This window comes from Argiope bruennichi, chromosome X1 (assembly GCF_947563725.1).
Source record: "Argiope bruennichi chromosome X1, qqArgBrue1.1, whole genome shotgun sequence".
Taxonomy (NCBI): Eukaryota; Metazoa; Arthropoda; class Arachnida; order Araneae; family Araneidae; genus Argiope; species Argiope bruennichi.
In genome coordinates, this window is record NC_079162.1 from 41,705,912 (window position 1) to 41,722,813 (window position 16,902).

The 16,902-nt window shown below is 28.8% G+C and overlaps 1 protein-coding gene across 3 annotated transcripts in view; it reads left to right on the top strand.

Annotated features, from left to right (window-relative positions):
• LOC129958587 (rho family-interacting cell polarization regulator 2-like) overlaps positions 1–16,902 on the top strand; it is a 51,569-nt gene that overhangs the window by 30,091 nt on the left and 4,576 nt on the right. For all 3 annotated transcript variants that reach the window (XM_056071167.1, XM_056071166.1, XM_056071168.1), the window contains 11 exons: positions 430–578; positions 657–801; positions 1,095–1,490; positions 5,797–5,924; positions 6,524–6,707; positions 8,697–8,817; positions 11,609–11,761; positions 11,848–11,985; positions 12,487–12,636; positions 12,947–12,993; positions 16,073–16,156. In XM_056071167.1, the coding sequence (XP_055927142.1) occupies positions 430–578; positions 657–801; positions 1,095–1,490; positions 5,797–5,924; positions 6,524–6,707; positions 8,697–8,817; positions 11,609–11,761; positions 11,848–11,985; positions 12,487–12,636; positions 12,947–12,993; positions 16,073–16,156 (1,695 nt within the window). The remainder of the gene's footprint in view (positions 1–429; positions 579–656; positions 802–1,094; positions 1,491–5,796; positions 5,925–6,523; positions 6,708–8,696; positions 8,818–11,608; positions 11,762–11,847; positions 11,986–12,486; positions 12,637–12,946; positions 12,994–16,072; positions 16,157–16,902) is intronic.

Consider the following 16,902-nt stretch of genomic DNA (forward strand, 5'->3'; position numbering starts at 1 on the left):
AATGGATGAACTGCCACTGGATATCATGCTACTCTCATGAATTAATCAAATTTCCTTTTTAATTCCGCATATTTTGTAATTGTGATAATAACAATCGAATAAATTGCAAAATGATTAAATTAGAAATTTTCGCTCGGAAATAAAATTAGTTTCATATTAGCTCAATTTTTATGCTGAAAGAAATGTTTGCTTATACAGCACTGTTATGATAAAGCACCAAATGATGTTTCTGTTATAAATTGATATTGTCAGTAGTGATGATTATTGATAACTACATTTAGATATTTTCTTCTATCCTCTTCTATTACACAAATTATTCTTGTTCTTTTATACAAATAACTTGTCCCTTAAGATTATTTTACTTGTTGTTTGAATGGATACGATAAAAATCTGTGCATGTTTCTGAAATGAAATAATTTTTGTTTTCAGGCTCTGGAAGTACGAGGTTTGGGTAAAAATATTCTTCTGGGAAATAAATTTTGTGAAACACGTGATTTATTTTGTGCTCATCCCCAACAGATGACAATTAATCTTAATCCATCTGGATCATTAAAACTTAATCTGATTATAACCTGGAAGTAAGAAATATTGTTTTATATTTTTAAAAAAAATTATCACACCGTGGAATATCATTTTTACATTAATTTTTATTTTAGCCCATTAAATGGAACTAGTGATGGGATGCATTTTGTTGGTATGCCTTCCTCTGCTGGGATATGTCATTCGTATGGACGGCATAGTATAAGCCAATCGTCAATACAAGAAACTGATCATTTATCTGATATTTCATCTGGGAAACAGGTTTGGCTCATTTTGCATTATCCTGATAATCCTTCTTTTACCGTTTGAATAATTTCCTATTAGTGAATGCCTAAATATATTATTGTTCAATAGAATATTTAGTTGAATAATGTATATTTTTTCCAGCATTTCTATGTTAACTTTGATGTTGACATTTTTATCATTTTTCAGATCTATTTTTTTATTGATATGAAAAAATAATCTTATTTCTTGATTGAATCAAAATATTTTGATAATTTCTTACTTAATATTTTAAATGTCTAAAACACATTATTCTTTTCACTCCCTTCTAGAATTTGGCCCATGATACTAATATCTGTGATAATGCCAATGCAAGCTTAAGCAGTGAAAGTATAAATACATCTGCTTCAAATTCTGCTATTGGGAGTCCTAATGTTGACTCTATAACCAAACCACTCCAAATGATTGATTACAGTTTTAGTAATGAGGATTGTGATGAAGTTAAGAAAAAGATGATCCTGCCAAAAAATTCGAACTTGAATGATTCATGGTCCATCCCTCCAAGTGATGAAAATTCTGATGCTGAGGTTCACAGCATTTCATCCTTAGATCAGAATTTGACGGAAGTTCTTAAGAATTTAACTGTTATCTTGGAAGATATTTCTGAATCATATTCGGAAATAGAAGAACTTTCATCAGTTCTTGAAGAATTGGAAAAAACTTTGAAAGTAAGAATTATGATATTTTTACAGTAATACATATATATGTAAGCATATAATTTACGCGCAGCGTGTGAAAGTGCAAATTTAAGCATTTTTACAAAGCTTCTCTTGAATTTATATATATATATAGAAATTTTTATTTCCTGTATGTAGCTCACACCTGCCAAATCGATTAATTCTGTAAAATAGAAAGTAGAGAAAAGTGATAATATGCTTTGTTTTTTTTTTTAAAGATCTGTTTAAAATATCGATTGAAATAAACATTGCAGAATGTAATATTGCTGATATAGCTATTATTTAATGGATTATAAAATATAAATAGTAGAATATTTTTGGAATTATAGTTATTATTGTTAAAATGTTAGCATGATTGAGAAAATTAATCGATTTGGCAAGTGAAAAAAGTAATAACATCAAATGCAGTCTTCAAATGAAATTTTTACTCACTTGTATACGGAATATATCAAGAGACGGTATTATAATTGTCAAAAATTTTGAACTCGAGATTTTAAGGAATCTGCTCATTTCAGAACGTCATTGAATGCGAAAAATCCATTTTTGAAATTATATCCATCTGTGTGTGAATGCAATAACTCAAAGGCGCTTTGAGCTGAAGGGGTGAAATTTGGTACGTAGTATTTACCCCGAAAGTAGCAATTTTCTATCAAATTTTAGACAAAATCCTTTAATAGGAAGTCTGTCTGTCCAAAAATATAAAACACAATTACTATAAAACGCAAAGAGTTGGATAAATAAATTTAAGTACACAGATTTAACATCTTAAGGGTAGATCCATATGAGATTTCGAATTAAATCCATCAAAGAGTTGATTGTCTGTCGATCTTTACTTTCTTGTGTATGTTAACATGATAATTGAAATTCAAGGAAATTTGGTAAACAACTTTTCTATTGAAATTGCAGATTTGTACCAAATTTTAATTTAAATCCATTGGAGGGTTGATCATCTGTCGAACAATTCTTTCACATGCTCATAAACATCATGATACAAAAATGCAATGACTTAACTTGGTATGGGGTCTTGTTTCTAAAATTATAGTTCTGTTTGAAATTTTGGTTTTAATCAATGGTAAAAATTTGTCTAAAATTCATTTTTTTATTATTTTACGAAACGCCACACACGCATGCAAACTCTGGGGAAAAAAAATATGAGCATTCATATTATTCACAGTTTTGTCCAAGGTTCATGTTTTATGCTGTAGGGGCGAGGATAATACTTTTGTTAGAGAGTATATGAGAACAATTCGAGGAATCATCCAATCTCGCTGATTTATTGTTAAGGAATTTCATTATCGTATATTTTTTATTAATGATTTTACATTGATAATTATTATTAGTTTATTTAGACTAATTATTAAAGAACACAAATCTTTGTCAACTGCTTTTGAAATCTCATTATACTGGTCATATCTTCCATTTTTTTAATAATTGTGTTTAATGGGATGAATGTATTTCAGTAGGGTCTGTCATAAAAAATAATAACATAATTTTCCCTTTAAAAAAATCGATTTCAACTAAAATTAAAATAATTAGTCAGTAATCCTGAAGTATACTTACTACTGCAGCAGTTGAGTTGTAAGAAGCTAATTTCTTCCAGTTACTTATTATAATGTGATAACATTAAAAATTTTGCCGTAACTATATGTCACTTATTGGCATGCGTGCTCATATTGGAATGCAATACATGGTGCCTTGTGCATTGGCAGATTTGTGTAAAAGTATGGAGTTAAATTAATTGGCTTCTGAAATAATATACTATATATATTTAACTGCCAATAGAAAATTTTCATTAAGTGGTCTTGGTCGTTATTTTGGGAAAAATTTACTTTCAATATAAAAAAAAAATTAAAATTATGTGAAGTGCCTTCTCATTTAAATACAAAAAAAGAGGAAGTCATCGATTTAATTTGTGAATGATTCATATTTTACTTAACAATTTTTGTACATTAAATAGCTGAAAAATACTTTTTGTGAACAACTTAAAAATTAATTTAGACTGATGAGGTTTCTATAATAATTGCAAATATGAAATTTTGTTCCTAATATAAACTAGTATTTACATTAAATTAAAACAATGTAATCTAAAGGGAATGATGCATTTTTCTGTAGGTTGTAATGAAATCATTGTTTATTTTATTTCTTGTATTGTGCAATTTTTCATTTAAAAGAAGTGGTTGAATGTATAAACTTTTTAATATCCTCTTTCTCCATGTTCATATTTTGTGTTTTATCTTTGTTTATCTCATATCGTTTGTTATCTAGTCCATTCTATACACCATTTTGTTTGCTTGTACTGTTGGTATAGCCTCATATTAATTTATCTTCATCATGGAAGTGAATATAATGAAAATTTTAATATGCCTTGTTTCACTGAATTTTTTAATGTATTTCAATTACATTTATTTAAATTTATGATTTCTGCTTTATTAAATGACGAATGAAATTATAATGGCAAATGAAATTACTCATAAAATGCTTTGCTTATGTCCAAGGTTTGTTTTCAAAATTCAAGAAATAAGCTATGAATGTGAGGGTTAGTTTTCTATGCCTTCCCATATTAACAGCGAAATAGTATCAAGTTATATTTGTGTCAAATTTGTTATATTGTAGATTTATATATATATATATATATATATATATATATATATATATATATATATATATATATATATACAAGGGGTGTTCAAATGAAAGGGTACGAAACGGCACTGTGGGTATAAATGAAGACTTTGTTCAAAGTATACACCATAGGCCTGAGCACAATGATCCCATTGATTAACAAGCCGAAGGATTCCTTGTTTCCAGAATTCCTATGGCCGTGACGAGACTCAGTCCTTCACAGCGTCCTTGAGTTTGACGTCCGAGTCACAGCGCTTCCTTTTCAGATAAGCATAATTATTTACAAGCAAAGACGCGGACATTGAGCGTCGCCCCAGCGCGTTGCAAAAGCAGAAGTGGGGAAGAAGAGAACGAAATAAATTATCCCTCGTCTTATATAATCTTAGATTTTGGTAGGGAAAATATTTCTCCATAGTGCTAATATATTATTAAGATTGTAATAGGGATTTCTGACGCATGTCAATCACATGTAAAGGAAACACAGGGTTCTTTTAAAAAGAATGTGCTTACTGGACATTTTTTACCCCTTCACGCCGAGCGTGTGAAAGTGGCGGCGTTTAGCTGATTCGGCAATTTTATAAAGTTTCTCTTGAATTAATTAAGTAGAGAAAGTGGAATTGGATCAAGAAATAAGAGAATGAACTTACTATGGGCTAAATTAAGATAAAATCTTGAAAATTAATTAAATTTAAATCAGAGTTAAAATGTCATTACACACACACACACATTGTTTGAGTCTGTAGTTTTGAAAATAAGATGAAAATTACACTATGGATTTTCTGGGGAAAGCAAAAATCCTTCCTCTCGTGGTGTGGGATGTGCAGTGAAGTATTTCTGTGATACAAATGGTATTGTGCCATTCATTTATTTTAACCTCTTTCTGTTCTGATGAAGGATCTGTGTAGATGAGTAACATTTCTCTTTTCTTCCAATGAGATTAAATAATATCGCTAAACTCTTGAGCAAATATTGTTTGTCTTTGTGTGTATTTTCTCCCCTCCCCCCCCCCCTTTTTTTTTATTGTTGCTAAAAAGGTTGGGGATATTTTGTATTTGTACTTATGAAATTTGAGGAAATTTGTTATAGTTTGAACGTTGAAACGAAAAGCTCTCCTGTAATTGTTTAAAATATTAAAGAAAATTAAAATAATGAATGAATGTGAAAATCCAAAAATCATTGTAGAAATTTTTTGTTCAATGAATATGAATGCTTTTATACATTTCATGTTATATATATAAAAATCACAATTTTTCATGAATTGATTAGGATTAGCACCAGTGTTATTGAAATTATTATTTATTTTAGAATCACTAAACTTGTTGCATATCATCTGTTACATGAAAAAACTACATTCTTTAGAGTTATTTGTAATTGATAACTTTAACTTTTATCAGTGGTGTATGATTATTTTCTTAAGCGAAGCAAATGTACACTCCAGAAAGTGAAAATTCCTGTATAAAATGAAGTGATCAATGCCATAAATTATGTGTTAAATTATTTTTAACTTAAGTGTTAAGTCACATTAGATTTAAAATGTTGCATTGAATATTAGAGTTAAAAGTTTATTTGTGAACTAGAATGAATTATCGACCATCAGAACAAGGGATTTAATTTAATATTTCTTTCAGAACTATCTTTAATACTTTTATAAAAGAAAAATAATTTTTCTTTTCAGGGAAAAAGTCAAAGTACATCTGGATCGAGCATTAGTATTTCTATTGAAAGTGCACTTGGTTGCTTTGACTTTTTAAATACAGCCATTGATAATGTCGAAAATGAAGAACAAGAAAATGCTAATGACAGGTGATTATTTTAATTCAATCCTTGTTTGATTTAGTTATTCAACCAGTTTTGCTTTATTTGTCAAGCTTTAGTTGTTTTGAAAAGTATAATATTAAGTAGCTGAATGTCTTCTATAAGCAAAACATAAAGGATACTGTTGTAGGATCAATAAGTTATTAAAGATGAAAGTTTGATAATGTTTTATTTTATTCTTGAAATTATTTGTGTTTGATTTTTTAATAGAATCTCGCAATTTTTAAGTTTGAATTAAGAACTTCATGATATTATTTCATTAACAGTTAATTTTTTTAATGTTATTCAGTTAACCCAATTCTTAGATAAACTGCTATTAGCACGAGTCATATTTCTTATATTTATTGGCTTTATTTCTTCGGCTCCATTATGTAGATTTTACATTTCAAGTATTTTGTAGTACATACGAGGTTTTCTACCCCTTTTCTGTTAAAAGTCACATTTAGCGCTTATCTATCCAGGGCCAAAAAATAATTTTAAACTTCTTGAATATATTTGAAATTTTCCTATTGAATGCTAAGTTGTAGAATTTTTGAATTTCTTTATATTACTATTTTGATGCCATTTGTGTTATTTCGATTTTTTAGACTTTCAGAGAATCTTGAAATGAAGACCATCGAACGGTGTTTGAAGTGTGATAGTGAAATTATGAATGATGCTGATAAACGTCATAGTAAGCTGGACATGAACGCTCTTAATATTTCTTCTGGGAAGGAAGATATAGATATAGTCATAACTGATCATTTATTGTATTGTACCAGACTTGTTTCAGTAAGTGTAACAAAAATTTAATTTAGCTTTATTAAAGATTATAATATATTTTTCTTTTCGCTTTAATATTGTCTACTTAAAAGTATAAAAAATTTTCAGAATGATGGGGAAGAATAGAATATATATAGACAAAATTTCATTGATAAAAAGAATTTTAAAACATTCTATTATGGTTTTACCCCTTAAAGCTTTATGATTTTCAAACCAATGTCTAATGTATTTTTCATAGGTTTGGTTTTATTATTACATTTTTACCTTACATCTGTAAATATAATTAAAAACAACTTGGGTGTTACTTGAGTTATATTGCTATCTTGATTTTAATACAGTTGGGGTAAATAGCTCTTGTATTGTTTTACTTCCATAGGTCAAAATTTTAATGAATAATTTATATATTTACAAAATCTGTGTTTATGTATTTATATGTGCAATCATTTTCTAATCTTTTAAGACTAATGGCAAAAAATGTGGTTTTTTATTAGTATATTTAGAAATAATTTATCTTTTGTAGTTATATGAAAAAGATTTCTGAATATCCTATCTCTCCAAATCCTGTCTCTCCATACATAATATATCCACATTGAATATACATATATCTCTCATGTTTTTTTTTTTTTTTTTTAAGTGCTTGGTTTGCTGGGTGCTGTTAAGATATAAAGCAAATCTTTCCTTTATAGTTTGTATTTCCTGTTCGTTCTTTTAATCTTTACAAATAGCTAAATGAAACGAAAAAAAAATATTAAAATTTGTTTGATTTTCAATTTTAATATAATGTAATCACTCCTCGGATTATTTTTTATTTGTTGAAGAATTGTGACATTTTATTCTTAGCTGTAGCCACATTGAGTTAAGCAAGAGTGGAATGTTACATTATTTATTATATCGCATTATGAACGAATTATTGTTATGATAAAAGATATTCATTTTACCAGTTTCTGATTTAAAATCTATGTTATTTGCTGCATTTGCATGCTGCAAAATATAACAATGAAAGCATTCATGTAAGTTACATTTAATTTTGGTTTTTAAATATAATCTGCAAGCACCATTACTTAATTTTTTTTCTCTGAGCATTAGCTTATAATTGTAAAAAATTACATTTTTTTTTTCTCATAAAAATCATTTTTTATGTTTGTTTGTGCATTACATATCGAAAATTTCCAACCGAATCCAAAATTTCCTATCCTATTTAAAAATCAGCCAATAGTTGAGGCTCAAATTGCAAAACCTCAGAATGTGTTTATGTGTTTTGAGCGTTTCAGCTTTTAAGTGTTACTTTCATCAGCTGCCCAAGACATGTCTAGTCGATACCCAGATTCCTCCTATATGTACTGAAGCATATTATTCAATTCATAACAACTGATTTGTGTTTTAAGCTCATATAGACAAAACTTTACAGAAAAATCATCAATTAAGATCAAAAGAATGGTTGAATTGTCAGATAATAGTTCTTATATGCCCAATTAATCTATTAGGAAGATTTTCACATTCGAACTTATTAACTTCTTTGTGCCAGTACAATAGTTCTTCATTGAGTCGGAGTGCACAATCATTACTTTCGGGCTCTAATTGGAAGATGAACCAATCTACATTATCTCTAGATAATTATACCCTGTATTTTCAAAGAAAAATATTTGGATTACGAATGAAAGTTGACAATCCCTTCTTTATGCACTTAGAGAACTGACCATGAAAGAGAATTTTTTCATCCTTTCTTTCCAATAATGTGCAAGTCATTTATTTGCAGTCAGCAATTGTTAAGCAGTTGTAAAGCTAAATGAGCACATTGATGCATCATATACAGCTGAACAAATATTTTTCATTTCCTTTTTTTTTTTTTTTTTTTTCCATTTCAGATTAATGAGTTTGTCTCTGAGTGAGTTTATTAATAAATTTACTTTTAGTAGCTATTTTCATTTATTTGGAAAATTATTGTAAATTTTTTTTTCATTTGTTTTCTGTTATGAAATGCATATATCTTAATTCTAGGCATTAGTTTCGGCTGGTCCCTTTAAATGTGTTCAAGATTCTACACTAAGGAAGTTGAGAAAACAGATGTTATGTCTTAAGGCACTCACGAATGTTTTGAATAGATCGAATTTTTGTATATGTGAGTTTTTTATTCTTGTTTATATTTATTCAGATTTTATCATTAATATAATTTTAATTACATGATTTTTACTTAATTTCGTAATTTTAAAAATGCATTTATTATTGTTATTGTAAGAAGCTGCTGCCGTATATATTTTATATCGTATATAGAAAGTTCAACCGTATATGTTTTGGCAAATAAAAAACTACCATTTTTATTTATTTTATAGAATTATTTATTGTACTAAAAAGAATTCAGGTGAATGAATATATATTTTATATCATACATAAGAAATATCTTTGTAATTAGTTTGGTTAATTTGTTTAATTTAGTTAGCATTAAATTAATCCAGTTAATTGGGTTTTTTTCCTTGTAATTGTAATTTAAGTAGTTTTTTTAAAGCTATTTTTTTTAAAAAATTTTTTCTTTAATCTTACAAATTTGTAGCGTATGCATTATAATCGGAAAAATGTCCTTATTTCAGTGTTGTAGCTTTTTAACCCATTGTTACGCAATGACGTCTCTGACATGCATATCGAATTACTGAATTTTTCATGTTAAATCTGCAATTAAGTAAAAATATTAAGTAATTTAAAATGCAAAAATCACTCAGAAAATCAATTCCTTAAAAACTCCTTATATTATAGGAATTAAAATAACAATAAATATCCCAAATTGGACGAGTCAATTTTTATAGAAGTTTTTTTTAATTCTTAGTTCAAATGGTTAATGTTAAACAATGTAAGCTATAAAAATTATTTATTTGAAGCAATATATTGTATTTAATTGAAGGTGAAGAGCAGTTGGTTAAATTTTGCAGTTGTAATTCTACTTATATTTATTACTAGATTCCGTTCTAATAACAGAAATAGTTACAGTTGGTTAGATAATATAGAACCTTTCAATTTTCAAGAAAATACAATACATAGTTTCAAAAGATTCCTTTCCGATAATCTAGTTTGATACTAATCCAATAAATTCTCTTAAATAACATGTATTGTTAAAAGGAGAAGTAATTAATATTTTTTGTTTATTCATTTTATAAATGCTGAACTTTAACAGTTTTAGTTTTTACAGAAATTGAGCAATGTTGAAATTAATTGCGTTGTTAAGATTAACTATTTTCTAAGCATTTACATTCAAACTTTACTTAAACTTTTAGATTCTGCAATGTTTTAGTTTTCCCATAATTCTTAGGGTCTAATTTCTATAAATCTAACTTTATCGAAATAGCGTTCAGCGTTAAACTGTAATATCACGTGAAAATCGCACGTATAAAATAAATGCTTGCTTATTAAGATTTTCTAAAAGAACTTTTTGAAGTTATATATGCTCTGGATGCCTACTCGAACTCTCTTTCTGTTATCTGCCTTACTGTGGGAAGACCTCTCTCCCTGGTTATGCATGAAACAAAGACATTTTAGAAACTGCTAAAAATAGAGCGTTTTACTTAATTGTGAAGAAAAGGGGTGGGAGCAAAACTAGGATTTCCTGTTCGTTTACTACAAGTTTCAGTATAAAAAGTCGTCTGGAATGGTTTTCTAAAAACAGAAAATGCATTGGATGACGATTATGCCCAAAGAACATATGCTTCTATTTACAATCTAATTGTTTTTTACATCAGTGGCCTGCAAATTCATAATTTTTCTACTAATTATTTTCGCTGACTCTTTATTTCATTTCTCTCTTATTATAAATTTTCTGCTTTTATATGACTCCAGTTAAATTCCAGCAGCAATTGCAATTTTGCTTTTTAAGACACTTGACCATTTTGCTCTGAATATTTTCTTAAATTTTTCATCCATCATATGTAGACTTCAAAAGTTTCTTATCTTCCAAAAAAAATAATTATCATCTACAAAAGTGTTTTAAAGTACTTCTGTTCTGCCAAGTAGTTACCTCACTAATGAAAAAAAATTTAACAAGTAATCACTAATCATCTTTGAAATTCGTATTGTGCCCCAAAATAAAATTTATAAAAAAGTGCAGCTTTTTATTCAAGTTAAAAATGATATTGTATTTGGTTTAAATATTTGTTCGAATCTTATCCAATACATTAAATTTTGAAATTTATCATTGATGATATATTATTAATAAATTGTATTGTTTGAAATTTTTATTTTTGGAATTGTATTGTACTTTTGAGTAATCAATATACTTAATTCAAGTCGTGAGCAGTGTCGTATTAAGTTTTCCAAAATTTCCAATTTATTAGGTTATTTCGTAAAATCTGGCCCTGCTTTCATCCCAGGCTTATGGAGAGAAGAAATTGTAATTGATAAAAATATTATTCTTAAAAATGATTAGTTTCTAATTCAGATTCCTTTTTAAATTCCGAGTTGTGCAAAGTTTCCCATGCTGATCAAGATATAATTTCTGTAACCTTTACTGCCCAACATTATGCTGCAGTATCTCTTGAAAATAATGCGACTAATATAAATGCGTGCTCAGCTAGATTTTATGAGAAATTCGTTTTCAAGCTCTTAATGCTTTCTCACGCACTGCTTTTCTTATTTCTGCCTTGCTGTTGTGAGAATGTAGTTATCTAATTATAGATTAAACAGAATTTTTAGAATTTGCTAAAAAATAAGTTTTTTGCTTAATCATGTTGAAAAATAACGCTGTGACTTCAAGTTAACTATTCTCCTGTCATTTACTGAAGTTAGATATAAAATATTTCCAACTCTTGCTAAATATCAGTTCAAAATATTTTTGCACCTAATTTAAGAATTCATATTTTTTGTCATATTTTTGTTGTGAATGATTCTGATTGTACTGAATATATTTTCAAATTATATTTCTTATACAGGTGATTTTTTTGAAGACAATGAAGAAGACATTCGTCAGATATGGCTGCGAATTTGTGGCAATACTTTATATTGTGTAGCAGATCATTTTAGTTTTGAAATGGAAAATGAACTTCGATCTATAGCTGTTTTAGACAGTTACATGGCTTCCATTGGTATTTTTCATTTGCATTTATCAATTATATTTTATACCATAGCATTTATCTCAATTTATTTTTATATTTACGTATTTCAATTACAGTTTCTCCCCGATTGGTTTCTGATATTTTGGACTCCAGTCATTTTGATCCTACCTCACGAATATCAGTTCTGCAATTCAAGTCGTATTTTGGAACGCATGATAAAGCACATTCCATGATTTTAGAATTTGTTGCTGACAGTAAGTTTGTGTTTAAAACTTTAAATTGGTGCCATATATGTCACTTGATCTAATGAGATCTAATTCATATGCATATTTTTGAAATTCCTTTTAACTACGGGTCTAAAAATTCTTCTCTTTAGTAATAAGATTTTTGGAATGTTTTTAATCTGTTTTTGATATAGTATTGAGACCCCCTTTCCTCCCCCCCCCCAAAAAAAAGAAAAAATATACCACTATATAATGTTTGTCATTACAAGGCATTACAAATTGATGCAAAACTTTACCATTTTGTTTCAAATATTAAAAGTAGAGTGTTACTACATAAATTTTCTTATATAGTGGTATCAGAATTAACATTGTCTCTATTTAGGTCATATTTTATTCTTTAAAAGTTGCTATCATTAAATTTACAAATGATATCCTGCATTTTATTGTTTTTACATTTGCTTTTGAATTTTATATTTTGTAAGTGACTCAGGGAAAACATTGTCTTGTTTTGTCATATTTGATGTTTCACAGGCCTTGCTGCTGAGGATTTAAAGTGTAAAGATGTGCAGAAAGCTTTCTATGCAGTATCTGTACTGTCAAAAATTGTCCCATCTTCATATTCACTGTTTTATGTTGGCACTCTGCTTATTGATTCAAATTCAGATCTCAAGAATGTTGCAGGTATGAGTTTATTCAGTCAATTATAATATATCTTTCACATGATTGATATCTATTAAAACTGATTTATAGTTGTCTTGTATATGCTAAAATTTATATTCTTATAAGCCACTATTACAAATTATTTTAATTTTTGGATCTAATATTGAAATAAGAGCTTTTTGCTCAAAGATATGATTTTAATTTAAAAAATAACTTCTACATTCATTTTTTATGTTGTATGTAAATGCAGAAGGTAGCTTTTTTAAAAAAAATTTAGTTCTCAATTTTATCATAAAATGATTCATAATCACAAATTTTTCATTCATTACAGTTACTTATTTGAAAGCAGTATGCACCAATGATGATCTTCGATTGAAAGTAAGTATTTCTTTTAGCTCTTTTTTCATGATTATGTTTGTGATATATTATTTTTAAGCTAAAGCTTTTGGCTTAATCAGGCGTTTTAAATTCCTTTCTTTGTTCTACCTTGGAATAGTAAGTAATTTTTTTTTTTTTTTTTTGGAAAAAAAAATCCCTTGTCATTTACTTCTAGACTTCTCATTAACTTCTAAATTTTTCATTGCACTATCCAATAAAATTTCCAGTATACTTTTTTTTTTTCCCCTTTAGACTATTGACAGACGGATGGTATGAGTAATGTCTGATTATGACGATGAAACGTTTGCTTTAAGCTAAATTATTAATTATTAAATTTACATGAAAAGGTATTACTACAGCTTTGAAGTTATTTTTAATTTATAATTATATCTTATTCAATTTCCTCTATATTTTTTAGTCATTTTGTTTAAAGGATAAGTTCTAATTTCTAGAACTCCATTTCATAAGACAATGAATACATTTGCACTGAGTTTAGCAAAAAATTTTAACTTTGTGTTTCAGATTGTAAGACGTTTGATGTCAGTAAGGAAATGAGAATAATGGTGCATCTAAATGCAAACGATAATTATATCTAATGAATGACAAACCAGTGTCAAGGAGCAAACAAAAAAAAATCCCTATTCTGTGATGGAAAATTTCAGCCGCTTGTTTTTTTTATATTGGAAAATCTATTTTTCATTTAAGTGATTAGTTTTAGATCAAAAAGGCATCTGCATGTTGATACTTTTGTTACCTTTATTTATATTTTGCCTGTGTGACTGTTTACCTGACCAAGAATTAACTATAAAATTTAAACTGTCTTGAATATAAGTAATATTTAAGGGTTAATGGTAAAGTGACTTTTATTTCAAATCTTAAAATTCGTTGATTATCACATTTTAAATATTACTTTATTTTACAGTAAGAATGATTTAATTTTTCTGTCATGTTTTTATCAAACAAGCTGTATTATATATATATATTATTTTATTGATGTGCAAACTGTATATTTGTTTTATACTTTAATATAGAATATATAAATCTATAAGATAATTACAGTGACATGTTTAATTTCATCCAGACCTTTTTGCTTTTTCAAAATGTTTCTTAAAAACATGCATTTGCTGTCGCCATTTAGGTTAAACAGTTATAATTAGTCAATTTGTGTCATTTTTCATAAAACTGTAACATTCTTTTTATCTTATGTTTTAGAGTGTTAACAATTTTATTCTAAACATTACTTGTAATACCAGATAACCATATAAAATGTTAGGATTTGTAACTTTTTCATAATTGCTTATATGAGGAGTGATCAAAAAAAAAAAAGTTTACAAGCAGCAGCATTTGGAAAGTAGAAATTGTGGATGGGAATATTGTTACCCAGAGTGGAGACAAATGATCTTAGTTGTCTTAGACCGGTCGTTCGAGCAGATAGTGTTAGTACTGAGACCTGAAACAGCGACAGTAATGGAAAGACGTCTAGAGAAGTGATCTCGCATGGAAGTGCGATCCGTGATACGATTTCTATGGGCTAAGAATGTGTCGTCATCGGACATTCACTGACGAATCACTAAAGTGCACGGGGCGAAGCATTGAATAAACAGGTAGCGAAATGGTGTCCTTCTTCTGAAGCGGGCAGAGAGATTGCCGGAAACGCTTAGCTGGGAGGTCTAAAGCCACCCCTCATACAACCCCGATTTGGCTCCCAGTGACTATTTCCTTTTCCCGACATTGGAGAAACTCTTATTCGAAACAAGGTTCATATTAGACGGTGATGTTCAAAATGGTGCCGAGAAATGACTGAATAACCAGGGACTTGATTATTTCAAACAGGTCTCAACAGGTTTGATGATTATGTAGAGAAGTGACCGTCACATATGTCTTTTAATTACCATTTGTATCCTGTGTCTATTGTTGATAAAGCATTTTTCCTTTGCCTTGTAAACTTTTTTTGAATCACACCTCGTATATTGATTTCCCTTCATTTAAAGCAATTTTCCAGTTGAATCTATTTATATAACTGTAATAGTTTGCTTTTGGAGTGCGTTAAAAGCGGATACAGGGGTGTTTGTGCTCCGGGGAAACCCCGGAATTCCGGGGATTTTGAACTTCGATAACCGGAAATTCCGGGGATCGTCGTTCAAAAGGAAGTAGGAATAATAATGAATTATTTATTTTGATCTGGGTAATTTTGTTTGCTTTGAAAGCAGAAAACGCAAGGTCAGTGTGTGTGGTGAAAACTTTTCCTTTCTTTCTCCAAAGGCAGTGATAATGCTTGAAAAGGGGGGGGAAACTTCTTTTTTGTTCTTTCCTTAGTGCGAGTTATGACTCATTCCCCCGGTTCTCGGACATTCTCTTCTGGATTCTTTTCGGCAAGTAGGTGCGGCAGAAAAAAAAGGGAGAGACTTCGTTCGACCAGATGTGCAATCACGTGACCTGGGTTCAAAGGTCTTAATTTTGCAAAATTAATGGTTATTAATTTTGCAAAAAAAGTAATTCATTGAACTTTTATAATTAGGTCATTCAATACTTCATAATTGTAATTTTTCATTTCTCCCCCCCCCCTTCTCGAATCTCCAAAATGTCAGTAGTAAGTCCGTAAAAGTTTCAGGGGATTTTTTGGGGTCCCACAAACACCCCTGCGGATACCATGTATATGTCATGATCAACATATATGCATATTTCGGGTTAAGATGTGTTAAAATAATTATTTAATTGGTTGACATTGAAAACCTTATAGAACATTTTATAGAATGTCCCGTTCGATTTTTTTTTAACTTGAATTGAAAAAATAATAATGAAAGAAGATTCAAAGGACATATGGAGTAATGATAAAAGTACTTAAATTATTGTGTATTACTTCCCTAATTTGTTTGTAGACTGTGCTACCTTCAAAAATCAGTCTATTCTATTAACTAGAGAATCATGAACTTTTTTAAAATCTAGTAGGTGAATCTTTGTTTGAAACCTTAGTGGTATTAAATATGAATGCATAATAATTTTCAACTTCATAATGCAGTATTAAGAATAAGATGATAAAGTATTGCTGTTGATAATACTGACTACATTTTTATTTCAGGTAATATCTTCATATTTAAAAATGTTGCAATCAGGAAACGTTGCTTCAAGATTAATATCAATCAAAGCTATTGAAATGTTACAGGTAAGCTTTAAATGCTATTTATATTTAGAAAATCATTGCACATGTATTCTGTCATATGTTGTATATCTTGATTTTAGTCAGTTATCTCTTGGTAATTCTTTTGTTTGTTACCGAAGGATATCTGTTTTGTTTTATTTTACGTTTCAAAACATGGGAAAGCAATGATCTAAGCTCCAATCATTAATGGTATGTCGCAGAAGGCAACTTGCTTCTGTGGATAAAGTATAATTTTTATCAAAAACAATCCTCTTTTTTTACTGTTTTTTTCCCCCCTCTCTTTTTAAAACTTTGTACTTCTCATATTTATAAGGATGGAATATTGTAATCGATTTTCCACTCACTTTCTCATATATAGAGTTCTGAAATTTTATAGTTATTATTTCTCAACCGCAATAGAATATTCAGGTAACTTGAACTTTATAATTATCAGTTAATATATAAATTTAGCTAAAAATTCATTTTGCAGAGGTAGGCTTCTTTTTCTTATGTACAACCGATTGCCCCATCACCATTAAACGAAGCAGTGTCGACAGAATTTGTTGTGGCCGGCTGTTGTCTTTAGCATAATTTTTCGGGTTCCACCATTCACACCAACGATGTGCTTCTCGCACGGTGTTGGGGTGGTAACTCCGTACCTCAATGTTGTCTTTTGCATAACCTGTCCATGGGCCGATTTTTACCGAACTGTCATCTCTTCGAGGCAGTTGGCTCCCAGCCACAAAGTGATCAATCTCTGGCCTTCCACA